Source organism: Phaenicophaeus curvirostris, chromosome 1 (genome assembly GCF_032191515.1).
Source record: "Phaenicophaeus curvirostris isolate KB17595 chromosome 1, BPBGC_Pcur_1.0, whole genome shotgun sequence".
Lineage (NCBI taxonomy): Eukaryota > Metazoa > Chordata > Aves > Cuculiformes > Cuculidae > Phaenicophaeus > Phaenicophaeus curvirostris.
The window spans coordinates 41,896,460-41,924,399 of NC_091392.1; the positions used below are offsets into that span (position 1 = coordinate 41,896,460).

At 50.0% G+C, this 27,940-nt stretch overlaps 2 protein-coding genes across 3 annotated transcripts in view; both read right to left on the reverse strand.

Moving 5' to 3' along the window:
* Positions 1 to 22,178, reverse strand: part of SREBF2 (sterol regulatory element binding transcription factor 2) — a 29,055-nt gene extending 6,877 nt beyond the window's left edge. The window contains exons 1-15 of the mRNA XM_069854405.1: positions 22,065 to 22,178; positions 15,312 to 15,698; positions 14,250 to 14,431; positions 12,932 to 13,072; positions 10,955 to 11,176; positions 9,761 to 9,875; positions 9,375 to 9,556; positions 8,410 to 8,602; positions 7,247 to 7,428; positions 6,597 to 6,870; positions 5,455 to 5,624; positions 5,074 to 5,242; positions 4,365 to 4,485; positions 1,889 to 1,998; positions 470 to 602 (exon numbers count right to left, since the gene is read on the reverse strand). Coding sequence (XP_069710506.1) covers positions 470 to 602; positions 1,889 to 1,998; positions 4,365 to 4,485; positions 5,074 to 5,242; positions 5,455 to 5,624; positions 6,597 to 6,870; positions 7,247 to 7,428; positions 8,410 to 8,602; positions 9,375 to 9,556; positions 9,761 to 9,875; positions 10,955 to 11,176; positions 12,932 to 13,072; positions 14,250 to 14,431; positions 15,312 to 15,698; positions 22,065 to 22,146 — 2,663 coding nt within the window. The 5' untranslated portion in view covers positions 22,147 to 22,178. The remainder of the gene's footprint in view (positions 1 to 469; positions 603 to 1,888; positions 1,999 to 4,364; positions 4,486 to 5,073; positions 5,243 to 5,454; positions 5,625 to 6,596; positions 6,871 to 7,246; positions 7,429 to 8,409; positions 8,603 to 9,374; positions 9,557 to 9,760; positions 9,876 to 10,954; positions 11,177 to 12,931; positions 13,073 to 14,249; positions 14,432 to 15,311; positions 15,699 to 22,064) is intronic.
* A 1,638-nt stretch (positions 22,179 to 23,816) lies between these two features.
* The window catches only part of CCDC134 (coiled-coil domain containing 134), a 30,415-nt gene continuing 26,291 nt past the window's right edge, over positions 23,817 to 27,940 (reverse strand). For both annotated transcript variants that reach the window (XM_069855022.1, XM_069855012.1), the window contains 6 exons: positions 27,605 to 27,722; positions 26,637 to 26,758; positions 26,322 to 26,406; positions 25,852 to 26,033; positions 25,549 to 25,620; positions 23,817 to 25,187 (listed from right to left, as the gene is read on the reverse strand). In XM_069855022.1, coding sequence (XP_069711123.1) covers positions 25,062 to 25,187; positions 25,549 to 25,620; positions 25,852 to 26,033; positions 26,322 to 26,406; positions 26,637 to 26,758; positions 27,605 to 27,707 — 690 coding nt within the window. In that variant the 5' untranslated portion in view covers positions 27,708 to 27,722 and the 3' untranslated portion in view covers positions 23,817 to 25,061. The remainder of the gene's footprint in view (positions 25,188 to 25,548; positions 25,621 to 25,851; positions 26,034 to 26,321; positions 26,407 to 26,636; positions 26,759 to 27,604; positions 27,723 to 27,940) is intronic.

A 27,940-nucleotide genomic window follows, 5' to 3' on the forward strand; every position in this document is an offset into this window, starting at 1 on the left:
CCAGCATTGGCTTTCACCCTCCCATCTTCAAGAACAGAGATTATATCATTGCTTAGAGAACAAAAAAGATGGAAATTGTTCCTCACATACAGACTGCACAGAGAAATTGAAGGAAACTGGTTAAGAGGCTTTAATGCCAAAGCACAAAGATAGTGACAGCAGCCTTTCCCTCAGTGCATGGGTTTAATGTTTGATTTGGGAGGGTAGGGGTGAGGGGCAACTAGCCAGAAGACATCCCTAAGGAAGCAGTCCTGTTCCCTTATAGACATTTCCAGTCCACAGCTCTAGATCAGTCTGCAAGCCTTGATGGACACACCTATGGCTCAGCACATTCACGTGTCATCCCAGAGCATAAGAGGTGTGTGACTCCAAAGCACTGGTAGGACCAGCCCTACCAGACAGTACGCAGGGAAGCATCACTCCTGTTTAGAAGGAACAGGGGTTTGATAGTTGTACAAGGTCTACGCACTCTGACATCTCCAGGGATTTTGGCATGCGCTCCACTTCTGTGAAATGTGATCTCACAGCTGTATCATCCCCTCTGAGCCAGCCGATCACCATAGCCACCGCAGCTGACCACCATCTGCACACCACATCGGGGCCTGTGAAAACAGAACCTCAAGTTGCCACCGAGGAGAGGACAGCTGGCTCCTCCCCGCTCGGAGAAGCAGGCAGGTGTCACATGCCCTTGCCCATGCCTCCCACTGAGATCAATGCAAGGAGCCCAAACCGATCCCACAGGCAGGCAGCTGTCCAGGTAAGCGCTAAAGTGTGCTGCAGGAACACAAAGGGACCTGGCAGCAAGCAAACACTCCACGTCTGAATGCAAGCAGGCTTTCAGGTGCCAAGTTTGTATCTCGTCAATAAGAACTCACCCCATTTACCTGTCTGAAACCTGTTGACTTTCTTCCCAATAAGGTTCTCCACTCGCCACCCCCAAGTAACAACTCCACTTGTATATATACTTGCCTAATCACACTCAATCTAGTAAATCAGATTTCCTACATTATTTCTTCCATTATTTAATAAAAACTTATCAAAGCCTATCTAGGGCCAAGGGACACATACTCTCCTACTCTGACCTGCTTCTAAACTTCATGGCAATATTGACCTAAATATAGGCTTTTCCTTTACACCAAAAGGAATCCCTAGAAAAAGAAACACCATTTTTCTTCGGCAGCCAATTTTAGGTTCAGCACAACTAGTCTGTGTCTAAAGATCCAGCAGCATCCCAGTGAGCTGCCAGGTGCTGTCTGCATTACACCCAGCAAGGCGGGTACTTCAGCAGCCTGCTACCAGCCAGCTCCAGACAGATGAGCTCACAGCCCAGAGAGAGTTTACAGTTATCGCTGTCCCACTAAACATACACCAAGGGACCAAATCAAGTGCCTTCTAACAGACACCTAGAGCTTGTCTACAACAGGAACTGCAGGTCTCTGGAGATTGAGAAATACACATGACAGATGTTGTGAAAGTATTTGGGCCAATAGGTAATTAAGAGGAAAAAAAAAACCCAACTTCCTGTACCTCAACTGCAACACTGCTGTGCTTTTTTTATATGTGCTACATCCTTCCTTCTCGCTTTGCATTGCCAAGGAGCAATCTCTCAGGTGAGGGCATGGACTTCAGTTTGGAACACATCTAGCAATACAAATCATAACAGTCCCACCTGGGCAACCCAGATTATGACATACAGCTCAACTTATGAGTCTTCCCAACCCCTGTTTTCCAGCCTGAGCTGCCATACAACACTGTAATCCAGCAATCAAGTCGCGCTCCAGGGACTGCTTTCCTCCTCACTTGGAGTTTGAGAGGTGGTAGGGAGAGAGGGAACACATTCCAGCAGTAGTTCCTGCAGCTAGGAGAGCTCTGGTTTGGCTGGACTTACCCACAGCAGACTTGAGTACAGAATTGCCAGCAAAGGGGGGGGCTCCACTTCCCATCGAGTCCAAGAAAGAGTTGAGCAATTTCAGGTACTCCATGGCACTGGAGAACTCGCTGAAACAAGAAGCAAGGTAGACCATTGCTATGCTGTCAAATAGGAGACACCAAAGCCTGAAGGAGTTTCCCCATCAGTCCCAAGGCATTTTTAAACAACGTCGATCCATTAAGTCAGCAGAAAGTTCAAGTTCTACAAGTAACACAACACTGCTGGACCAAAGAGACTCCTCCTGAGAGTAGAAGCAGAGGCAGATGCTCAGGGAGGAGCAGCCTCACATCTCCCCATGCATGGAGACCAACACAACTGAAAATCAACACCAGAAATCTCACCTCAACTACAGAGATGCTGGACATAACACATGTTACAAGTTGTTTACAAACTTCTTTTCAATCACTGCCTCCAAAAGAGGCTGAACTACACTTCTGCAAGTAACTATTTGCATATATAGGGTAGATTTAGACTGGACGGATGGAAGAAATTCTTCACGATGAGGGTGGTGAAGCACTGGCACAGGTTGCCCAGGGAGGTAGTAGAGGCCTCATCCCTGGAAATATTCAAGGTCAGGCTGGATGGGGCTCTGAGCAACCTGATTGGGTTAAAGATGTCCCTGCTCCTGCAGGATGGTTGGACCAGATGACGTATAAAGCTCCCTTCCAACCCAGTCTATGATTCTATGATATATGAATGCAAGTGACAATGTGTTCACAGCACCGGTCAGAGAAAGTAGCACATGAGGCAATGTTCTAATTTCCTGGGACATGCTACAGAGGTCCTACCCCTGGGCACAGGGAAGCCCTGCTGTACTACTAAAGCTAGCCCCTCCCACAAAACAAGTATATTTACAATCCACCTCTCTATACAAATCCTGCTACCTTCTCTCATCATAAACAGCAGCATCCAATCACAAGTATCTGTACTGTGCAAGCAATTAGATAGAGACCAAACTGCTGCTCACTCTCTGCAATGATGCTAGAAAACAGATGTAAGATTTTAAAAAAAAAAAAAGCTAGAAGTGCAACATTTTCCCTACACAGGTAGCAAAGCTGAGTTATCTTCCCAGCTGAGGCTTTTAGCTACGCTTTTCTGGGGACAGAATCCCTGCAGAGCTTCCCATATATTTACAAAGCACTTGCGTAGCACCAGCAAATTCAGAGATAGGCTAGAAACAGCATGGAATTGCTGGGAAAAGCTTGGGCTCCACCTCCCACCAAGTCCAGGAAAAAGCTGCTCCAATTCGTATCAGCCCCTTTCATTTGTTCACAGAGTTTGCAGAGGCCAAGGACAATTTTGGCCAACAATCTCTCCCGCTCTTGCCACGAGTCAGTTTGATTTTTCACTGCTGGCAAGCACGCCACTTTGTTGAGTGAGGAAAACACCCACGTGCATAACGTAGCAAGCTGGTGGGGTCACTCTGACATGCCAGACGTTCATGCTTTTAGAGGCCTGAACGTATGTTCTAATCTGTAGAAGTGGTAAGTGGGCACTAATTTTAATGTTCCTGAACGCTGAACTCAGCAGAGAAAGCATCATCCATCCATCTAGTTGAGGAATCAGCCAGCACTATGCCAGCTGACACCAAAAACCCTTTACTGCACCCCAGCTCACCTTTGACTTCAGAAGTTTTAATACAAAGAGGTAGAGTTCACCCATCCAATAAGCTGTGGTGAACTCTACCTCTTTGTATTAAAACTTCTGAAGTCAAAGGTGAACTCTACCTTTGACATCCAATAAGCTGTGGTGGTCAGAATTGCATTGTCATTCCAGGTCTTTAAGGATGAATCCCTCGGTTTCACTGAACAGAATCCTAAAGTGGTTTGTGTTGGAAGGGACCTTAAGGATCACCCAGTTCTATCCCCCTGCCACGGGCAAGGACACCTCCTACTGGATCAGGCTGCTCAAAGCCTCATCCAACCTGGCTTTGAAAATCTCCAGGGATGGGGCACCCACAGCTTTTCTGGGCGACATGTGCCAGTGCCTCACCACCCTCACAGGAAAAAATTTCTTAATAGCTCATCTAAATCTCTCCTTTTTGGGCTGAAAACCATCACATCCCTTGTGCTATCTCTGCATTCCCTAATAAAAAGCTGCTCCTCAGCTTTCCTGTAGCCCCCTTAAGTACTGGAAGGCTGCTATAAGATCTCCCCAGAGCTTTCCCTTCTCCTGGCTGAAGAAGCCCAACTCGCTCAGCCTGTCCTCAGGTATGGGAGGAGCTCCAGCCCTCTTCATCAACTTTGTGGTCTCCTCTGGAGTCACTCTACCAGACCCATGCCCTTCCTGTGCTGAGGACTCCAGAAGTGAATGCAGGACTCCAGGTGAGGTCTCACAAGAGCAGTTTGTCCCAGAGCACTCAGTCAATGGTTATGAGCTTGACCTCAGAGCTGCAGCTGCGGCCAGCAGTCCCCGGTGCAGCGCACAAACTTACCACGGTTCCTCCTCTTCCTGTCCCACAATCTCTGTCCTAGTCTGAGGCTTCACAAGTGAATCCACGGCTCGCTCTAGCAGGTTCTCGCAGAACGCCTGATGAACTTGTGCAATGGGATCCGCTAGAGAGGAATTAAAAATGCCAAATCATTTCACTTGCTTACAGTAATGGCCACCTCCCAACACAACCAAAAAGAAGAATCAAAATGTAAGACCAAGAGGAAGAGCAGTAGAGGGAAATTCTTTGGGAATTAATGCAAAGACTTCTAAAGAGTAAGATTCAGGGCCTTTTTAACTACAATTCTTACTTATTAGCCATTACTCTTACTTATTAGACATTAAAAGCTGCAGCCCTTGGCCAAAAATCCCTCTGACGTTTAAACCACTCAGCAAAACAGTGATGACACTGCTCTGCATAAAAAAAGCCTTGGTCATCCCACAGTCACCCCCCAGGACATTTGGGTCCACATCCAGGTTGTGTTCAAGCATACAAAGGCACAAATGGGATAACACAGCACAGTACACAAAGGGATGAGAGTCAGCTCTTGCAGTCTCTCAGCTTCACAGCCCTTCTCATCCATCAAGATCACAAGCAGCGCAGACACAGAACACACTCTCATACAAGACACCCGCTTTTGTCTCAGAGGCGGAGAGACTGCCAGGCTTGAAGTCCTGGGAGTCCATGCAGCCAGGACACAAGCGGCCCTCACCAGGGTTCCTCTGGGTGCAGTACAGGCTCTCCTTCGCAGCCGACTTTACCGTCCAGCTTCGCTCCACAAAAAACTTCTGTCCCAGTGGATGGCACAGCCAACGCAATGAGTCAGGAATGGCACTCCGCTCCGAGCTGCACAGGCTCTGAGCTTGGCTCAGGAAGTAGCTCTAGGGAAAGGAGAGGTTAAGATTGAGAACAGTACCCAGGGAAAGAGACACACCACTGAGCACAAAGGTCATAACATAATTACAGCTTGTATCATAATTGCGGGCCATATTTTAACTTTGGGTTTAGCAGATGCCCTGAGCTATGGCAGTGTTAGCTTGCAGGCCTTTCCTGAGCTCTACTCAGAGGTGGGATGGGAAGGATGACAACTCACCGCTAGGAAGCCAAGCTTGCCTCCACAGCGAGTTTTCAAGCCAACCGCAGCGGTCAGGTGGATTTCTGCCATTGTGCTGGGTGGAATCTTTTCTTCTGCGCACTCGGCCAGATTCACAGCACACAGGGCCATGTGCAAGCCCGAATAAGCAGAGCTGGAGGGAAGTTTACCTGCGCCAGAAAGGAAAGGGAAAGGGTTAACTTTTGACACTGTTGTACCAGCTACTAAATACTACCCTGATTTGTGAGGCTGCTATCTTAAAGAGACATAACAGATCCTCTAGACATGAGCTGTTTAGAAGATCTTATGGCTACCTGGTATTCAGGAAACAGAACAACTTTAACAGTTTTCCCTCCACAGATACTAAGGTTGTCATTCACAGTTTGCTTCTGCAAGAAATCCCCACATAGCTAAACCCATTATGAGAAAGTTATCAGCAAATTTTGTCTCTGTATACTCATCACTGTCTGAAAACTGAATTCCTTCCAGTCCACACCTGTACGTACACAGGTAACGTTGTGGACAAGAACTTATCCCTGGTGGCATGGCTGCAATTCACACTGTATCATTAGGCAGAAGGAAGTTCAGCTTGTATTTCTGATGCACTCAGAGCTTATTAACATTGCAAATTGGTTTGCCAAGGAAATGGCAAAAACAACCGTTCACAAGGAACATTCAAGCACTTCAAGTACATGTGCGCACACCCAGGGCTTCAAAGCGTATCAATGCCAACTGGCAATCTGTGCTCTACACAGCTTTGGAAATTTAAATTCTTCCAGCAATTAATCCCACCTCTTGCTTCCACATCACATTCCCAAGTGAAAGGGATGAAACAAGACCTTAACAGCAGCAAAGAGTGATCGGAATCAATCAAGCACCACTTGGGAAAGATTCTCAGCCACTTCTGTGGATTCAGAAACATGGAACTCCAGACACTGCTGTTGTTTCTGCCATTCCTAGGGTTCTTATATTGCATTAACCTGCTGTGTTTTACTAAATGGCTCCTGAAATTTGTCAGGCTGATTTCCAACAGCAGTCCTTCCAGAGGAAGGTGACACAGCACTCTCCCATTATCACCAGGATCAGCCCCGAGCCTCCTCATCTGGCAAAACGCAGAGCAGATCTGCCACCTCCGCTCCTACCTGTTATGTGGAGCTGATGGAGCTTGTGATATGCCAGAGCCGCATCCCTAGCACTGGTCTTGGCCTCGTCCTCAGAGCCTGCAGTGGCCTCCCTCGCCCACCACTGATGAGAAGTCCTCTTCAGCAGCCACCGCACCAGTGCCAGCTTCTGCAGGCTATAGCGGATCACGTTCCAGGACAGGCTGCAGGCCAAGTCCAGGCGGGAAGCTGGCAGCGCTCGGCCCAGTACCGACAGGCACGTCTGCAGGTTTGACGCAGCTGCAGCAAAATCCCCCTGCAAATAACAGCACAGAAGGTTCAACAACAAGAAGCACCATCACAGAGACACTTTGGGACCTCCTCGTCAATGGGAGCAAGACAAACTACAAGATCTTTAGCTGAGGGAAGTCAACATAATTCCAATAAACAGGAAGGCAATTTACAGTAGCTTCAAATCTGGCCCTACACAGATCTTTCAACGTGTGGCTCTGATCCTGCACTGCCCGTGAGACACGTCATCACTAAGTAAAAGGAGTCTCCTGCCTTCTCAGGCAACAAGGAAGTTTCAGTGTCCCCATATCAAAAGCCAAATGGTGCCTCAACACTGCCTCACTCAGCCACATTTACCCACGCTAGGAAATGCATTTGATGCAAAACAAAGTCAACTTTACCCGTGCCAAATCCAGGTCCGCTTGCTTGCGATGCCTCCAGAACGTGACCGATGATCTTGAGTGCAGCCGAGTCACCGGCTCTCCATGCACAAGAAGCTTTATGAACACACTCAGGACAATCACTCCGTTCACGAGCCACAGGATCAGCGTGGGCATCATCCAGCCAAACCAACCACCTGCATCTGCGACCAACAGCCCAGAAGGAAAGTTAAAAAGCTAACCCGGACACCAAAAGCAGAGCAAGAGGATGAGCACAAACCCAGAAGGATGTCTTGCTACACTTGCCATTTGTGGGATTAACTTTTGTAAAAACTGCATTTGATCAGGAAACACCTGTATCAACAGCTCTTCATCCAAACTCCAAGCCACAACATTCCCAACCAAGTAACAGTAGCTATTTTTACAAGACCGATTCATAAAAACTGGGTCAGCACTGAGAAAAATCAGAATACAAAGCACTCCAGGAAAACTATCAGATACATTCATAGGTATTCAACACCTCAGCATCATTTTTCCAGTTTCAATTAAATTTACAAAATGACCCCAAGGAAGCCTATGTATCTGTCAGGGAAATGACAGCAACCCTATGGAATCCCCTGCCCTTCCCTAAGCTGCTGTACTCCCAGTTATGAAAATAAAGAGTATTGAACAAGCCAGCTGCAAGACCCTACAGCAACAGTGTTTCTGAAGTAATTCTCCACCTGTTACTTCATTAATAGGTTACAAAAATTAGTAAGTTATGTTAAAAATAAATAACAAGTTAACATGCCTCAGAGGCTTGTGAGGACAGGAAGACTTCTTAACTATTTTTCAAAGGTTTATCCCAAGAGCCCAGGCTGGCTGTCCTACAAGTGGGTGTCTCCTCTGCCCCACCATGCTAAGCAAAGGCTGGTTTGGCTCAAGAAGACTGGAAGCGAACGTAAAGCAGAACTGTGTCAAAGCACCCACAGCTGGCTCCCTTCCCATGCCCAGCCCTGCAGTTACCACTCCTCCCCAACCACGAAACAAAGGTCATACAACACCCTGAACACAGAAAAACCATCCTACTGAGTCACACTGACAGTGCTCCTTATGACCTGCAGCTGTCACAGCTGGAGATGCTCTTTAGGGAGACCTTGTAAGCCCGTTCACCTCCTGTGGTCCCAACTATTCTAGTCTGTTACCTGACTCAACGGTCAGCATGTTCCTGCCAGAGCCGTGGCGCACCAGGCTGTCAGACTCCGGGGCTCCTCGGGCATCCAGGAGGGATGTCAGAGGGTTGAAGGAAAGGCAAAGGAACGTGAGAGCACAGAGAAGCATTCGAGAGCGATCCACCATACCAAGGGCCACAGGAGGAGAGTCAGGCTCATCTTTAACCTTCAAAGGAATAGGAGTGGAGAGAAAAGTAAGAGGAGAAAAATTGCTTACTATTCTCTAGAACAAAAACCACTTATGCCAAGGGAGGGGTGTTAGGGAAAAAGGGAAAAACAGAACACATTTTAAAATTTGCTTTGAAGATCAAATCAGCAACAATTTCAGTGAAGCTGAATTTCAGTGAAGCTTCGAAAGATAAGACTGAAGTATTTGAGTGCCTTTAACTTCCCTCTGCTCCCATTCATTTCAGTTATAATTAACTGGATCCCTGGTTTAGGTTAGGATTAACCTTTGCTGCCCTTACTCTTTTGAGTATCTCCCAGAAGACCTACGATACCTGCCGAACAAACCTGTCAGCTGAAGATAGATAACGGCTCTCTGTTACTGTGGTTACTTATGATCTCATTACCCAGAGCTGGTGCCACCATCCTTTTCCAAGTTCTCCTGCTTTACTAACAGGATGCATGTATACACCTCAAAAGCCATGGGCTCTTTGGGTCACAAACACACACCGAAAGCCAGAGACTGTACAGGGCCTGAAGACTAAGCACAGTTCTTCCAACAGCTAAGGCGTGGCTCAGAAAACAGCTCATGAAGTACTCTTAATCATTTAAGAAACAACAATAGACAACCATGCACCTTCCTTATCCTTACAAAGGATCTCCGACCTCTACAGTTCTATTTGTCAGACGTCTGCTGGCTCCTGAGAATTAGGAGAATTCAGATTCTGGCCCTTAGTAAATGCCTTGAATTTGACAACTGAAGTGACAAGTACCTTTGCATCATCAAGGAGTGGGCTTCCTGGCTCCGAGTCAATGGAATAAGGAGAGAAGCCAGCCTGGGATCCAGAGTCAGATGCTGGAGGAGACATCAGCAGCACGTTCTGCTTGAAGTCATCAATCTTCAGATCCACATCGTTGTCAACCAGACTGCTCAGGTCAATGCCCTTCAACAGCTCTGCAAAAATCGGAGCCCATTATGTAAACATTTCTTGATCGTGCATCCTGCCAATGCTGCTCAGATCGGCTCTGTCACCTGCAGCAACACTAACTGCTATTGATGCAATGTGCACATATCTACCTCTGTCAGCTATAAGAGATTGCAAGAGGCATCCTACATTCAAGACTACTACCTCCCCCCTGCACAGCCTCCACAACTTACTGTTCTTTTGGTTTGCCAGCTTCAGAACCATGTTCTCCTGTCTCAGCTTGTGGTTGGCTTGCTGTAGGTATTTAATGTAATCAATGGCTTTTCTCAGGACTCCAGACTTGTGCATCTGCAAGGAATTAAGACATACAGAAAGCAGTTTACAAGAAGAGTGTCAAAGGGTCATAGAATCATAGAATCATTTAGGTTGGAAAAGATCAACAAGTCCAAAGGTAAACCTAACATTGCCAAGTTTAACACTAAACCATGTGCCTAAGCACCACTTTTGCTACCTGTTAGGATAGAACCTTAAATTCTCTTCCTTACTTTAAAATGTTTTTTCCTGGAATTCACCCAGATACAAGGTCCTTATCAACACCTCAGTAGCAAAAGAAAACTTAATAGCAAGGCACACTCTGTGGGCAAGGTATCAGCTGCTGTTTGTTAACAATCATTCACTGTTTAATTCTGAGAAAAGTGGCTCTCTCTGTGCCTCAGTTCCTTGGCCATCCCTACAAATGTATTTCTTTCCAACAGAGCTTGCAAACGCAAGCTTAAAGGAATAGGAAGCAACAGCATATCACCAACACTTTTAAAATGTAAGCTTCCAGTTCCACCCAGCAGTAGGACATGACTTCACTACTGCACATACTTGTATGGAGACCACACAAGGTCTCAAGATTACTATTCCCTGCTCCACCAGCATGAGGCAAAGTGAAGAGCACAGCCCTGAACACAGTGTGATAAAGCTTCCAATATTTGAGTAAGCAGTTTTTAGAACTCAATATCTAAAAGAAACAGGTTGGAAAGCTGTGTAAATCTTCATTCCTACTGCAGTCTCACAGGAAAAGAAATGTAAATTCAGCAAGCTCTGGTTTGGCAAAGTTATCAAAACATCCACTTGGATACTCTACCCAAAGGCTTTATTTAAGATAGGCCTGACATTAAGATCAAATGCATAAGGTACAGCTAATTTTCAAGAAACAGTGCCATTAGCATAGTGAAATAAGCATTTTACAGGTGATCTTTCCCGAATACAGTTATCAAGCTTTCCATTGCACAACTACACCCCAACAGCCTTATCCCAATACAAGGGTGCATACAACCAACAGTCGCACGTTCCCAACTGGTTCACTTGGTAGAGCAGCAAGAACCTGAAGACACAAGCATCTATGACACTGGACTTCCATAAGATATTCTTATCTTTACCTTGGCATCCGTCCCCATGACAAGATCCTTCAACTCAATGATCTTGTCATTTATGGATGATCGGTAACGCTTTTCAATGATGTTGTGAGTTGTTCTCCTCTCCCCTTCTTTAGGTGGTTCTGGTTGCTTGACACCCCCAGGAACTTGTTTAATAGGCACTTTTTCTTGTCCCACCATCACTGGCATTGTGGTCAAAATGGTCCCATTGCTCCCAACTAGGGTCTACAAAGACCAGGGTAACAAGCATCATGAGCAATCAGCTGATTTAGATAAGATGCAATGGTCACAGAAAAAGTAGTAAACAAAAGAACTGGGAAAAGTTTGGATAGCTCTGAAAAGAAAAGAAATACCAGTTTCCTCCTGTGCTCCTTAGCTGGCACAGCAGCACAGGAAAAATCCACCACTGCTGCGTGTGCTGGGCACTGTGGAGTAAGAACATCATGTCTTGTTCTCCCAAGAGCGTCAACACTTTCACCAATACCATGCTCTGTTCATCCACTAAACAGAGGAACAAACCAAGGCTCTTTCTTGGTCCTACCCTAAGTGTTCAAACCCACCTTTTCCATGGACAGATAAAGTCATCAAGTGAGCAACAAGCAGCGCTACTTCCAAACCAGTAATGGCGATGTTAGAAAGGATCCAACCATGGAAAAAAAAACACCTTGACTTGAGCAATGCAGTTGGTTTGAATTTGATTAAATGGCAAAAAAAAAAAAAAAAGAAAGATCCATAAGCTATAAAGATGCCTTAAGATGAGGAACTAAAGCGGTGAGTGATATATACTGGCATGAGAAGCTCAAACGTAGACATGTAGATGTAGGACAGACCACCTAGACCAAATTAACACAGTTATGTATGCTGCAATAAAAGATTAATCCCACCAGAAAAGTTGCACAGAGGTGCTTCTAGGACAGCTGGAGTAAACAAAGCGTAGATTGCCTAACCCAGCAAAACAAGAGGAGTACATGCATTCTCTAAAGTACACCAAGGATCAGGGAAGTGGTTATGGAGAGGAAGAGTTATTTCTATCAAAAGGCAGACTATTATTAATGAGAATAACGAGCTGTGAACAAATTTATGAACAATTCTGACTCTGAAATAGTCTTCTAATCGGGATATTAGAAGACTAGCTTCATTTCAAGGTGGAACTTGACAAGTAAGTGAATTTAAGTTCTACACCTTTCCTTGGCCAATTTCCACTGAATTTCCACGTGTTCAAAATATTTTATGGATTGTGGGTCAGATAAACACAACCACATAAGCCGTGCCTCTGTGTGAAACTGTCACCTAAAAACAACCAGGTTAAGCGAAAATTTTAGCCTGGCTGCTAATACATAAGAATTCTACCACGCTCTGCAAAAGAAGTCAAAACTTGATGTCCAAACTTGCAAGTTTATCTCCCCTAGTGAATATATGAACAGAGATATTTGTTCAGAATGTACAGGATCACAATAATTGCGTCTTCAGGGACACAAGTTTCTCCAATATGATAAGAAGTGGAGGCCATGATGCACAGCTGCGATCTCCAATGCTTATACTAAATCCTCACTGCAAATGCCCTTTCAAAAGAAGCTTAATTACTTTTCACATTCAATACACTGCTATTAGACACTTCTGGGGGAGAAAGGAAGTTCCACAGGTACTCCAAGCAAGTTAGTTTTCAGTTTCAAGTACCTTCCAGAGGTTAAAAACTGGACAGAACTTTTTAGTCATATTCCTCTCCTTGTAACACAAGAAAAAGGTAAACAAAAACGTGCCCTTGGTCTTTGCTTACTGGCCATGGGAGGTTGCCAAAACCACACAATCTGTGTGTTTGCCCTTGGCAGAAAGAGGGTACTACTCGCTCTGGATGTGTCTACAGCAGCCCTCAGAACCCCTCCTGTCTGCACTAAAGAAGACTAAAGCCCACACCCGTTCCTTGCCTTGAGAGGAAAGGATGTCAGTGAGGAGACTGAAGAAAGAACATCTGTAAGGTACCTGCAGGGCTGTGGTCTGAATGGGAGCAGTGAGTGCTGTCAGCGCTGGGTTCTGTACTGCGGCCATAACAGGGTTGCCGTCTGTTTTCAGGGTTGTCAAGACAAGGGAGTCTGTTTTTATGATCTGAGGCTGGACCAGGACCTAGGTTGAAAAGAGTTAAAGGTGAAGGGGAGAGTAGGCACATATTTCTCTGCTGATCTCAGTACCAGAGGTAACTGATGACAAGAGTTGTAACTTTACATTTCAGTGGATGGCAAAAGAGCAGGTCCAGCACTGCTTTCACCATGCACCCTGCAACACCTGGACAGTTTTTTGTTAGCCCCTGATGCAAACTCTCACCATGAGACAGTCTGAGCAGTGCTGGTGGGAAGGGAGCAGAGGAACCACCTTCTAGGGACTTAAGTCGGTCACTACAAGTTAAGAGTTTGTGAAAAAAAACAAAAAAGAGCTGATGGAAAAAGCTCCCTTCCCTTCTCCAGTTACACCTATAATTAGCTCTCTACAGTAACTGGTTGAGTACTCAGAGTCTAACATGGCTAGAACAGCCTGCTTTGGTTACAGCACTTTCCAAACACCTGCAACAGCTTTCACTCCCTCCGATTTCACTAAAGGGATCTATTCCATGAATGTCAAGCAGATCAGCAAGGGTAAGTTATTTTGCCATTAACGCAGCTTTCTTCTGCTTGTTCAAATACCTCTCTGACTCTCAAATACTGACAGCACAACAGACAGCGCAGTACAATTGAACCAGAGCAACTTTGGCATATTCAAAGTGCCTCCTAAACATATTTTTATCCAACACAAAGAAACACAAGCCTTTTCCACTCTCATATGTTTTAAAACGAAAATCACACAATACTTTTTCAGAAAGATCAAAGAAACTGCGGCAGAATTGGCAGAAAACATTCCAGTATCAGCCAGCCCTTATAACACGTGGCAGAGGTGGTGGACTTGCAAAGAAGTGGGGAAAAGTCAAGAAGAGCTTGTTCAAGAACCACTTCCAATCCAGTTAGAAAAGTATTTTAGACCAAGTTTACTTATGCAAGTGTTTTACTGAAAACGGTTTCTGAATGTTGCCCACATCACGGCTCACAACAGGGCTTCTCGTGTGTGACTCGCATGAAGCAAAATGCTTCAGGAACACAGGCTGGCTAGAAATACCTCTCACACATAGAAACCTTTGTACAAAAGCAATCCTGGCCAGGACAGCCAGTCCCACAAGCTCTGTCACCTTTCACACAGCAAGCCAGGAGACCAGACTCATAAAAGCAATTTCTTCTGCTGCCGTCTCCCTGTACCACTCCCCAGTTTTACTTACTGGAACTTGCTGGACCTGTGGTGCAGCGACTGTCTGGACTGTGGCCGGTGCTAAGGCCTGGATGGTGCCGTTGGCAGCCTGTGTTAGCACGCGCTGGGCCTGGACAGTCTGCACTGGCTGCTGGATGGCAACCGGCTGAACCTGGGAGGATGTCACCAGGCTCTGAACTTGAGGCTGAAGAACTGAAAAGCAGAAGGAATAGTCAGGAATAGTCCAGAGACACAGGTCTCTGTTCTAGAGCCCATCAACACTCCCAGCTTCACCCCTCTTCCTCCCAGAGCTTCTCAGCGGGCAGCGTTCATCTAACACATCCCACATACTAGGAAGCTTCCAGCTCTTTTGATGCCTCACTGCATCCAGAATCTGAATTTTCCAGGAGGCACAGCAGACCAGCTAAGAGAAAATGAAGTCAAGAACTTATGGCCTGACAGCACAGGACTTATTGAGTGACAAGACACAGGGCATCCAACCAGCAGTAGCCCCCCCTCCTGCTGATCTTGCTGGACTCTAGGATCCTGTTTTTCCACATAAAGAATCAACGCCTACTGAAGAGGATCAAGATGAGTGGCATTCACAAACACAAAGGAAGACATGGTAGCCACTAAATATTCTTAGAATTATCTTTGTTCAATGCAAGTATTGTACTCAAGGCTTTGGTAATTAAACTGTCCCTTTATTCTGGATTTCCTGGTGGGACAGACTGGAGCTTTGGGAATGAATTTGCCTACTGCACCCGTCAATATCAACAATAATGTTTTAGACATACTTTTCTAAAGCCTCCAAAGAGCCATAGGAGAGAAGGTCATAACAGAAGAGAACATCAAGAAGACAGCTATCACAAGAGGTCATACAAAAACACCTAAGATCTCATTTATGACAGTTTCTCATACTCCCCCAACCCTAAAGTCACACAGGGAGGAGAAAGAATGCCCCGTTGGCAGCACTGCAAGAAAATGACTGTCAGGCTTGTCGTGGCCGAGGATACTTTTGGCGTTTGAACACTGACACTGTTTATGGCAAGTGCACCATGCACACCTGTAGCCTGAGCACCCCAATCGCTACCTTGGAAACTGGTAGCTGCGTTCTGGTAGATCACTGGCTGTTGGATAATCCTGGTCTGGGGAGCAGAGCTGAACGTCGGCGTGATCATCACAGTCTGCTGCTGAAGCTGAGGCTGGAGTGGCGGCCGGGGCTGAAGGAGAGGGGCTGACCGAGCAGGGGCTGGAGGTGTTGTCTGTGCCGCTTTGACTGGCAGGGTCTGGAGCTGGGGAGAGGCGGCAGGCGGCGGGAAGGGCTGCAGCTGCACCTGGCTGTACACTCGCTGCAACTGCGGCTCCAGAGTCCCACCGCTGCTGCCACTGCTGCTGCTGACCTGGAAGGTGCCACACAATTGATCCGATAACAGATCCGTAAAGTCTCCTGCTTGGTTACTGACGAACTGCAGCATCTCTGTAAAACAGAAGAAAATGCATTCAATGCTGTTTTATTGCCCACACATTTTGACGCCCATCATCACATCACAACTCCAATTATGGTATGTGTGCACAGAAGGGAGCTCTGGATCCTTCAAAGCCTCCAGAGAACACGTCAGCAGAAAGTGAACATCAACAGAAAGAAGTCAAGAGGTGGCCACGAGCACGGTACTGCCGCCACTGTTCAGGAAGAAAGGCAAGACTCATACAGCACCTTCCCAGATTACAGGATCCAAGCGCAGACTAGAACTTTCAGCCATCTCAAACATATCTCAAATATTATGAGTCTTGTTCCATCCCCACTCCAGGCTAATCTTTGCACAAGAAAGAAACCAAGTACCTCCACAATTCCAGCAATAACCATTCTCCCACCCAACTTTTAGAGTGCTTTCAAGCCCCTACCCCTCTTGTCCCACTGAGTATCTGGAAAATGAAGAAATTAGTTAAGAACTTGTCTTAATTTTGTTTTACTTCCAAGCATACCAACTGGGAAAAAAAAACACTTGATAGAACCTGATAGCAGGAGAAATTCATGCATGTGTTTAAACTACTAGAATAACTTTTAGGGGGTGGGGTGTTTGCCTGCCCACAATCACTGCACAGCAGTTTCTCTTCATCCCACCTTCTCCAGGATTTTATCAGCCCACATCAAGAGGCGCCTACAGCAATGCTGTAGCTCTCCTCCACAGAGTAAAAAAATTCACATCTGAGAGATCATTGTTCATAAGTGAAACTTCCTCTTCCCTCCATCTAATCCAATTATGTACCTTAAGCCACTTGCATGCCTGCCCTGATCTCTGTGTGGGCGGTGGCGTGAGGAGTCAGACATCCCTCTCCACCCTAGGATCTGCCCATGCCACACCAGCTCTTCCTGAACTTTCTGAAAGCCCAATTTTTTTTTCCCTTGGAAGCAGGAAAGGGAGGGGACACAAACATAACGAAGGGTTTATAACTAAATAATAAATCTGAGTTTAGAAAGTAGAAAATAGATTTCCGATTTATAGGAACAAACACGGCAAAGGGCTCCTTACAGCAGGAACTTTCACATCCACAATCCCAAAGGATGTTGGTGCTGTGGTTTATGAAGGGGGTTTGAAGAAGCAAACTTTTCATTAAGTGCTTCCATGGAAATTGTCTCAGCAACAAGAAGGCTATTCATCTCCTTCTCCAAAATGCCACCCTCACATTATCCAATTGATTTGTCTGACACTCCTAAAATAGAGCGAAGGGATGGTCATCGGCACCTCTTGCCCTCAACAAAAATTTTGCCTTATTTCTGTATTTCTATGGTATTACTCTTCTTCCCTTGCAAAAGCGATCTCTCCACACCCTTACACATGTTTAAGCATTGATCACGACCATTGCTCTCACAAACTTCAGTCAGGTGAATGGTGGAGCTTGGGAAGAGATACGTCTTCCTGACCTTTTCCTCTCTTCTTCCAAGTAAGAAGTGATAGGACAAGAGGAAAAGGCCTCAAGTTCCACCAGAGGAAGTTTAGACTGGATAACAGAAAAGATTGGTTTTTTAACTGAAAGAGTGGTGAAGCATTGGCACGAGCCACCCAGGGAAGTGGTGGTCACCATCCGTGGGGGAGTTCAAAAAGCGTGTAGACATGGCACTTTGGGACATGGGCTAGTAGGCATGGTGGCATCAGGCCAGGGGTTGCATGATCGTAGAGGTCTTTTACAACCTCACCAATTCTAAAATTCTATGACCTATTTAGAAGCAAACACCAAGTGGGGACGGGTGGTTCCCCTGGCACAGAGTGGTGCCTGCCCTCAGGGACCAGTCAGACCAAACCTTTGTCTCTGCTATTAACCAGATGAACCAAAGACTTTTTTTTTTTTTTTTAATGCAATGCCTCACTAAACTTTCATAAAGCATTACTGGAGCAAAGAGAGCTGTTTAAAGATTAACACTTCTGCCTAACATCTAGATGGGTATTAAATGGCTTTTCACCCTCCAACTGACTGCAGCCTGGACCACTCCAAACTGCAATAAACTTGACAATCCCAACTACATACTTCTCAAGCTCTTCCTGCGATGGCACTGTTATTTCACCATTGGGCAGCACTACTGCGAGTGGGGAATAAACATAAATCATAAAATATTCGCTCTGTAAGAGTAAATTTCAGTGTAAGAGCTAAATTTCAAGGACTGTATTTTAAAGAACATTGTATTTAACACAGCAGACTTAATATCTTACTACAAAAACTACTGCTTTCACAAGTTAAACCACATCTTTATCATAAGACTTAACTTGGACTAAATGTAAAAAGTCCGAAGATTAATAATTAAAAATTAAGACTGCCAGGCAATCAAACTCACTTCTTTCCAAGCACTCAAGAGCTTTCCTAGCAGCAACACAAGGAAAATAAAAAGCAGGAGAAGCAGCAACATCCAAAATCTAAGTCTCTTCCTTTTAGAACACCTTTACCTACACAGACAACGGAGCAAGTTTCTACATTAACTGTCAGAAAGCTTGGGTGTTTTTGGAGGACTGCTATCAGTGATAAATCCATCGTCATCAGACCACCTGCATCCTCCATGCAGAAGAGTTCTCATCCCCTAGCACAGAGAAAGGTGTTACAGCAGGAATATATCCCAGCCAGCCGAGCCCAAGGCTAAAAATGTCAAGCAGGTGTTACAAAACCAAGCCCACTGAGGATTTCTGCTGTTTGTTTCAGCCCAGCATGCAAATATCTGGCAGAAAAGTAAGTGCTGGCTTTCAGCTGCCTCTCCCAGGTCAGAGCCTGCACAGGGGCTGCTTGCTCACCCTCATGTTCCTGAAGAGGCCGTGCTTTGAGAAGCACTGAGCAGTGGAGATCAGCCTGGACAGATACAACCCCTCCTGTCTGCATCCAGATGTGGTTGGTACCCACCACCAACTCAGATCTCACTCTCTGGTGGTGCCCTGCTGGCAGCAAGGTGCCCGTGGCCAGCCAAGGAGCTCACGCCAGGGCAGGAGGCAGAGCCAGATGCATTTGGCTCGGCACCAACCAGCTTCATGTCCTGTCCTGGAGCACGACCCCATCCTAGAGCAGTCGGCACATTCACCGGACTGGCATCACTCCTCCCTTACCACGGAAAATCAACAGCCACACAGCAGGCAGTGAGAGTTCCTCAGCCTGAATGGAAGAGGAATGCAGAGACCTGCCAACAAGGAGACTTAAGATTCAAATCAAAACCTTTCCAGAATTTCAAACACTGAAGTGAATCCGTGTCAGAGGGAAAAAAGAAAAAAAAAAAAAGCAGGGCTGTCATACAGCTAGCTCGCCTGCCCTCAGGAAAATCCACCTCAAGAGCCAGAGAGGAAGGCAAAGCTCTTTTTCCCCCAAGTTACTCATCGCTCTGAATCACACCTTCTTGAGCACACCGCAGTCAAGAGCTGGCCCCGCATTCACTGGAATTTGTCTCCGTTTCCGCATGGATCTTGAGATGTCATTATGTGAGGCTTAAACAAGAGCAAACACTGCCTTTGACTAGCACCAGCAACTTCATGAGAAATCACTAAGACCCTGACAACTCACCAGGCCTATTCTTCTTTAACATACAATGCCCCTAGCTACGCTGCAAATCAATCACAATTAGAAATTTAAAAGCACTAGTTCCATGTTATTTCCCAGTTGCTGAACAAAGATGCACTAGGCATCACCCGCCCAATACTGAGCTCATGGCAGGGGGGCTGGAACCCAGTTGATCCCTTCCAACCCAAACCATTCCATGATTCTATGATCCTCTGTTTGGGTTAACAGCTGAGCAAAGTAGGGAGGCTGAACCAGATCCCTGTCTCCGGCCCATAGCAGAGCTCATCCAGAAGTTACATTTTTAATGGGTTTTCAGGAGCTGTTTGGGAAACACTAAATGAGGCATCAGAGAAGGGCGCTTTGTTTGGCTGCACTTCGCTGGAAAACAGACCTCACAGGTCTGAGCTCTGGCATTGAGGAAATGAAGTTTTAGGATGACGTGGGGAGGGGGAAATGGGACATTTAAGCAGATACACCAGTTTCTGTGGTGGAGGGCAGAGGCTCAGCCTCCCACAGGCACTGGTGACAGCACAGCCCCATCAGTCACTTAGCATCCACTTCAAGAGAGCCACGAGAGGAAACATGAGGGGAACCCATGGGTCCAAGGCAGGAGGAAGGGAGCAAGGAAATTACGTTCTCCAACTCTCTTCCACACCAGCAGTGGCTACGGGTGGAAACAAGGCCTTAGTGGCTGTGAGGGCTCAGACCCCCAAGCAGCTTCTTGCCCCTCCTGCCATTGTTGGAGCTGCCCATCAGCTGCCCACCCCGTATTCATGGAATCATAGAATCACCAGGTTGGAAAAGACCCACCGGATCATCAGGTCCAACCATATTGGGAAAACACATGTGGCTGCTCGCCAGGCAAGCCCTGCACCCCAGACGGGGGTTCCTGCTCAACCCCACGCATGTTAGAAGCCCACATGGCATGGACAAGACATGCCACAGGGCAAGTTCAAGCTGGTGTGGCCACCCACACACCACATTCGGGGCAGGGGGACACACCACAGAGCAGGACCAAGCTGGCACAGCCATGCCATGCTCTCACTGCCCATTTGGGGCTGGGGGGACACCCCACACAGCAGGACCCAACAACCACCCCCCTCACTCCCCACTCGGGGGGGACACACATCCCACGCAGTGGGACCCCAGGACCACCCCCCCACTCATGGTTTGGGGACACACACACCCCTCCATGCTCCCCACTCGTGGTTTGGGACACACACACACCCCCCATGCTCCCCATTAGTGGCTGGGGGGTAACATACAAACCCCACGCTCCCCACTCATGGACTGGGGAGGAGGGTCACACACACGCCCCCAACACTCCCCACTCATGGGTTGGGGGGGAGCCAAACACACCCCACGCTCCCCACTCGTGGGTTGGGGGGAGCCAAACACACCCCACGCTCCCCACTCGTGGGTTGGGGGGGGTCACATACACACCCCACGCTCCCCACTCGTGGGTTGGGGGGGGTCACATACACACCCCACGCTCCCCACTCGTGGGTTGCGGGGGGTCACATACACACCCCACGCTCCCCACTCGTGGGTTTGGGAGGGTTAAACACACCCCATGCTCCCCATTCGTGGGTTGGGGGGCGTCAAACACACCCCACGCTCCCCACTCGTGGGTTGGGAGGGCACATACACACCCCACGCTCCCCACTCGTGGGTTGGGAGGGTTAAACACACCCCCCATGCTCCCCACTTGTGGGTTGGGAGGGTAGGGGTCACACACACTCCACGCTCCTGCCTCGTGGGTTGGGGGGAGAGGGACACACACACCCCACGCTCCCCACTCGTGGGTTGGGGGGAGAGGGACACACACACCCCCCGCTCCCCACTCGTGGGTTGGGTGGGACACACACACCCCACGCTCCCCACTCGTGGGTTTGGGACACATACACATCCCACGCTCCCCACTCGTGGGTTGGAGGAGTCACACACACACCCCACGCTCCCAACTCATGGGTTGAGGAGGTCACACACACAAACCCCATGCTCCCCACTCGTGGGTTGGGTGGGACACACACACCTCATGCTCCCCACTCACGGGTTTGGGAGGGTTAAACACACCCCATGCTCCCCACTCGTGGTTAGGGGGGGGTCACACACACACCCCACGCTCCCCACTCATGGCTTGGGAGGGCACATAAACACCCCACGCTCCCCACTCGTGGGCTGAGGGGGTCACACACACAAACCCCACGCTCCCCACTCGTGGGTTGGGCGGGACACACACACCTCATGCTTCCCACTCAGGGGTTTGGGAGGGTTAAACACACCCGCTGCTCCCCATTCGTGTGCTGGGAGGGGTCACACACACACCCCACGCTCCCCACTTGTGGCTGGGGGGGGGTCACACACGCCCCTCACGATCCCCACTCGTGGTCTGGGGGGGTCACACACACCTCTCATGCTCCCCACTCACGGGTTTGGGAGGGTTAAACACACCCCACGCTCCCCACTCATGGGTTAGGAGGGCACATACACACCCCACGCTCCCAACTCGTGGGTTGTGGGGGTCACACACACCTCATACTCCCCACTTGTGGGTTTGGGAGGGCACATACACCCCCCACGCTCCCCACGCGTGGGTTGGGGGGGTCACACACACACCCCCCACGCTCCTCACTCGTGGGTTGGGAGGGCACATAAACACCCCACGCTCCCCACTCGTGGTCTGGGGGGGTCACACACCCCCCCCACGATCCCCACTCGTGGTTAGGGGGGGGACACCAAACGCGGCGGGACCCCAGGACCACGCCACCCCCGCTCCCCGCGTGCCCCCGCAGCCCCCGTCGCCGTCTCCCACCATCGATGTCTCCCAGGGTGAACTCGTCTCCCAGCTCGGCCAGGCTCTCCATGCTCTCCACGCCCAGCTCGCCGCCCTCCATGGCGGAGCCGCCCCCTCCTGCTCCGCCGCCGTTCGCTCCCTCAGTCAGTCCCGGGCTCCCTCCGAGCGCCGCCGGCCGCCCGCCATCTTGGCCCGCCCCGCCGCGCGGCCCCGCCCCCACCTGCGCGCGCCCGGCCCCGCCCCCGCCGCGCCCGGCCCCGCCCCCTCGCTCGCGCCGCGGGTTGTTGTCAATGAGACCAGGTCGGCGCCGGCCAATCGGCGGCCGCGGCGGCGCGTGGGGTGATGGCGCGTCAGCGATCAGCAGCCTCGTTAGCATGGGGAGACACGCCCCCCGCGCCTCATTAACGGGGGGGGAAAGGCGGGGGCTGCTGGCTCCTCACCCCCCCGCAGGACCCATAGAACCATAGAAGCACCAGGTTGGAAAAGACCTCTGAGATCATCGAGTCCAACCGTTCCCATCAATCGCTAAACCGTGTCCCTCAGCACCTCATCCCCCCGTGCCTTAAACACCTCCAGGGATGGCGACTCAACCACCTCCCTGGGCAGCCTCTGCCCGATGACTCTTCCTGTGAAAAAGTTTTTCCTGATATCCAGCCTGAACATCCCCTGCTGCAGCTTGAGGCCATTCCCTCTTGTCCTGTCCCCTGTCACTTGGGAGAAGAGGCCAGCTCCCTCCTCTCCACAACCTCCTTTCAGGTAGTTGGAGAGAGCAATGAGGTCTCCCCTCAGCCTCCTCTTCTCCAGGCTGAACAACCCCAGCTCTCTCAGCCGCTCCTCATAAGGCCTGTTCTCCAGCCCCTTCACCAGCTTTGTTGCTCTTCTCTGGACTCGCTCCAGAGCCTCAACATCCTTCCTGTGGTGAGGGGCCCAGAACTGAACACAGGATTCGAGGAGCGATCTCACCAGTGCTGAGTACAGAGGGAGAATAACCTCCCTGGACCTGCTGGTCACACCGTTTCTGATACAAGCCAAGATGCCATTGGCCTTCTTGGCCACCTGGGCACACTGCTGGCTCATGTTCAGTCAGTTATCAACCAACAACCCCAAAACACAGGAAATACTGGACCCCCGGCTGAAGGATCATTGAATATTTAGTCTGGAAAAGACCTTTCAGATTGAGTCCAACCGTATCTGTCCTCTACTAAACCACATCCCTGAGCACCTCATCTACCTGCTCTTAAACACCTCCAGGGATGGGGACTCAACCACCTCCCAGGGCAGCTGTTCCAGTGCCCAAGAACCCTTTCCATGAATAATTTTTTCCTGTTATCCAATCTAAAACTGCCCCTGGTGCCGCTTGAGGCCATTTCCTCTCCTCCTATCACCTGTTACTTGCAGCACCCACGTGGCTACAACCTCCTTTCAGGCAGCTGTAGACAGTGATAAGGTCTCCCCTCAGCCTCCTCTTCTCCAGGCTAAAAGAGAATTGTAGGATTGTTACGGTTGGAAAAGACTTTTTCAATCATCACGTCCAACCAGCAGCCCAACACCATGGTGACTACTAAACCACGTCCCCGTGTCTACATGGGTTTTGAACACCTCCAGAGATAGAGACTCCACTACTGCACCTCTCCTGAGGTCCCAGAGGGGCTGAATCCAATGCCTGCTCCCACCAGGAGCAAGAGCCAAACTACTTTTAGATAAAAAAAAAAAAAAAGAAAAAAAAAGAAAAAATAAAGTCAATTTTATTCAAGAAAAATAAAACACACGCCTGTTGCCACCCCCTGGTCGGACAGACCTGGCTCCGCAGTTAAAATTAAGGACATTCCCCCTTTCCTAAAGGCTGTGCTGCCCCCAGCCCAGCACTCCGCATGCCCAGCACCCATTTCTCAGGGATGGAGGTGAGAACCTCCACTGGTGTGGATTTATCAGCAGCCATGAGAAAAGGTGAAGTGGCGGTGCCAGCACCTCACCTCTGCTCCCGCTGCAGCCCAGACGCCCCACAGAGGGTCACAGCCCCTCAGCTGCCTCCCTCCTGGCTTCAGCCCTGCTGTCCCCACACACTTGTCCTCCTGAGAAGGGGGCTAGGGGGACTTGATGAGTGGAGCAGCCAAACACTGGAGGGATGGGGCAGGGCACGGTGTGCAGGACGGGCTCACAGGGGTACACGGCTGCATCCCCAGCACCTTCAGCTGGCGCTACAAGCACATTTTGTCTGCCAAAGAGGGCCAGAAGTCGAAATCCCTCCTTTCCAAAAATTCTCTGCATGTTTGCCTCCCTGTGGGGATGTGCTGTGGTAGCCACTCGGGAGAGCAGGATGCTGTTGTGCCAGGAACCAGCACCATTTGGCTTTTAACTACGGCTGACCGATGAAATGCACGTTGCTTGGTAAAACAGCCTCTGGAAAGAGGGGAGAGCTGATCCGTCAGAGGTAGCGTCTGAGCAGAGACCAGGTCATAACCGGGTGGGGGAGTGTGTGTGCGCCAATGAGATCACTGGTTTAGAAAATAAAAAAAAAATGCAATCAAACAGAAAACAAAAACAACCCCAAAACTGAGAGAAGCAGCATTGCTCATGAGGCTGTTTGGTGTGACGCGCTCCCCAGCCCACCCACGACGGAGGAGGTATGTTCAGCGCAGACACTGTGTGCTGCAGAAGGGAGGGCTCCTTTGGCTCCCCGTGGTGCTCATCCACAGTGTGTCCCCCTCGTCCCACCCTACTGCGAGTGGCAGCGATCCCACCAGCCTAGGCGATGGCCCCACTGCCCTCCCGTCTGCGCTTTGGCTCTGGGGAAGGGCTACCTCACTTCAGTTCCAATCAGCCCCATTGGGGCAACCCACCAGCACCACCACCCGGCTCCTGCCGAACGAAAGGGAAAGGCAACAAAACAAAATCCACGGCACAAATGGAAGAGGGACCGACCGCCAGGCACTGGCCCAAGGCCGCCAAGAGGAAGCGAGCCGCTCCGCATCCCAGCAGCGCTGCCCCCACCACGAGGTGCGAGCCCCCCGCGCGCTACAGCTCCGACTGCGAGCGCGAGATGCGCGGGCCCTTGCGTATCTCCTTCCGCTTCTCCTCCTTCTTCCTCCGCTTCTCCTCCTCCCGCAGTGCCTTCTGGAAGGTGTCAGCACTGGGGAAAAACTGTGGGATGACAGTGAGCGGTCAGCAAGGGGGAGCTCCCGCAGTCTCCCACTCCCCCCTAAATCCGCCAAAGCCATTGTACCAGCCCCACGGTACCAGGGGGACTGAGGTCAGATGTGGCACAAGGCGAATGGGGTCCTGATGCTCCCGTGGGCAGGTGGCCACAGGGAGATGGCATCCAACACCCAAAATCAACTGCAGCCCAACTGAGGAAGTCAGTGCCTATGTTTTGGCCAAGCTTCCCTTGTGCTGGGGATTTTTGGCCATTCCTCATCAAGCCACGTGTTCCGTTCCCCAGCCGACTGCCTGGAGCCACGACAGGGATGGAGAAGCCCACGGAGTGAGCTGCCAGCATTCTTACCTCAGAATGGTCCGTTTTAAAGGGATTGCGGTAATCGGGTGATTTCTCACTGATGCCCAGTTCCTGAGCCATCTGCAGATCAAAGCGGAGACCATGTCGGGGAGTGGTGCCTCCCACACCACACACCCCTGTGACCAGGGTCCCCTGCACCCCATCAGCCCCTCTGTGCTCTTCCCTTATCCCTTAGATGTTGGGTACCCTCCCCCTGTGCTCTGCCCACCCTCCTTTTACCCCCAAAACCTCATCCCCCAGCCCCAGCAGCAAAGAGTAGACGTGGCAGAGAGGAACCAAGAGCATCCGTACCAGCCCAAGGACTTGGGAGTGCGGTCCCTGCTCAAACACGCCCGTCAGGTTGCAGAAGCCGATGCCCCAACGGATGAGGCTGTTCCAGTTGGAGTTGCGGTCAAAGTAGTGGTGAACAATCTTGGGGAAGCGCAGGACGACATCCCCAAAGAAGGCGGTGTTCTCCACCACGTGGGAGTACGCTGCAGAGACAGTCACCTGCCCCATCAGGACACAGGTACACATGCCCTGTCCCGCTGGCACCTACGGCCTCACCAAAAGGTGAGGAGGCTGAAGGCAAACAGGTAGACTCCCCAATATGAACTTGCCAGAGAGGTAGCAATAGGGTCCCTGACAGGCAAGGACCATCCCAGGTCTGGTTTGGTTTGGATACATGGGAGTACCTACCCCAGTGCTGGTCCCAGAAGGAACGGCAGTGATGCACCAGAGCGCTGGAAAAGGGAAGGGAGTAAGGACCAAAGAGAACCTACCATCCTTTATCTTCTCATCCTGAGGGAAAGGCCCATCGGGAGGCACGTCAGCAGCGATGAGCACAGCTCGGGAGTCCTCCAACACCTGCCAGAGCCCTTGGTTACTGCCTTGTCCCGCTGGCCCTTCCCCGTGTTCCAGGGGTGCTCCGCTTTGAAGCCACAAAACGTCCTCCTTTCAAGTCCTCAAGCCCACCTGCCCACCCAGCTCTTCTCTTTGACTGCACAGAGCCACCTCAGCCCTCCTCACTTCTCCTGCCCGCCCCTTCCAGCCCCACGGCACGCTGAGCCCAGAGGGATGCCTGCGCTGTGGCTCACTTTGAAGAGTCCTTTGAGCATGATGTCAATGATTTTGTACTGCTGGTTGATGTCATTGAGCTCGATCAGGTTCTTCAGTGCGTTCATCTGGTCCTTGCGCTTCACCTCAAACAGCTTCTTATCTACACCACTGTTAAGGACACTGCCAGCATACTTCCACCACTCTCCCACTCTCCCTCTCTTCCAGGACCATCCCAGCCCCCTCAGTTCTCCATAGGGTGCCCGAGGGCCAGGAGGTAGCACCTGAGCCAGGATGAAATATGGGTTTCCAGAGAGCACCTTTCCCTGGTCACCCCAGAGGGAGGGCTTAGCAATACTGGGTGCTCGTGTGGAGCCTTCTACTTGCCAGCCCCTGTTCTGGCTGGTGGGCTGGGGAAGGAACATGAACTCCCACCCTCCCCATAGTTGTCTCCATGAGCGCCTGCATCCGGTATCTTCTCATACTTTGCCTGTTCACCAGGGGATGCTGCTGTCTGCTAGGAAGGGCTTGCATTAGCCCACCTCCTCGTGGCCACGTGGCAATGGCACAGAGGTGGCCACAAGCCCAGGAGCCCTCTCCCACCATCCCAGGCAGTGACCCCAAAGCACTGAGACCCGCAGGCGTGCTCTGCCTCCTGGCTGGCCACCCCACTACCACGGGCAGACTACTGGGAAATGCGCTTGGCATCCAGCACGCTGGAGCAGGAAGGAAGAGCGCTGCGCTCTGGAGAACCCTGGGCACCACCAAAACAACCACCTCTGGTCTTGCACCGAGCCAGGGATCTGGTTAACAAACCCAGGAGCTTGGCTAAAGCCCTTCTACAGAAGAGCAAGGACGCAACTGCCCAGCAGTTCCGAGTCCTCTCTCTTCTGCCCCATGTGCCCCTTTCTGTGGCCTCTGATCTTTTCCCTGCGCACAAGCTCCTTCCAGCCTCAGCAGACAAGAGTGCATATGTAGGACACGAGGGGCAGGCTCCAGAGAAGGATACAGATTTCCAAGCCAGAGTCCACCTTCTGCTTTTCCAGGTCTGTGAAGCTACCCCGGGACAGCAGGAGCACCAGCGCAAAGGGGCAGATCAAGAGAAAATCCATGTCAGCTGCCGCAGCCTGGAGTAAAATGGATCGACAAAACCAATGATGAGAGAGAAGACTTACCAAAGGGAGAAGTCACACGAGCCTCTTGGGACTGATGGCACATCACCCTCAGCACCAGGGAAGTGATGCTGCAGCCACCCTGTTCTCCCCTGCAAGAGAAGCCCTGATGTCCCCTTCCTCCCTACCTGCCTCCGCTGGGCCCCCAGACACCTGACTGAGGACTGACCCAG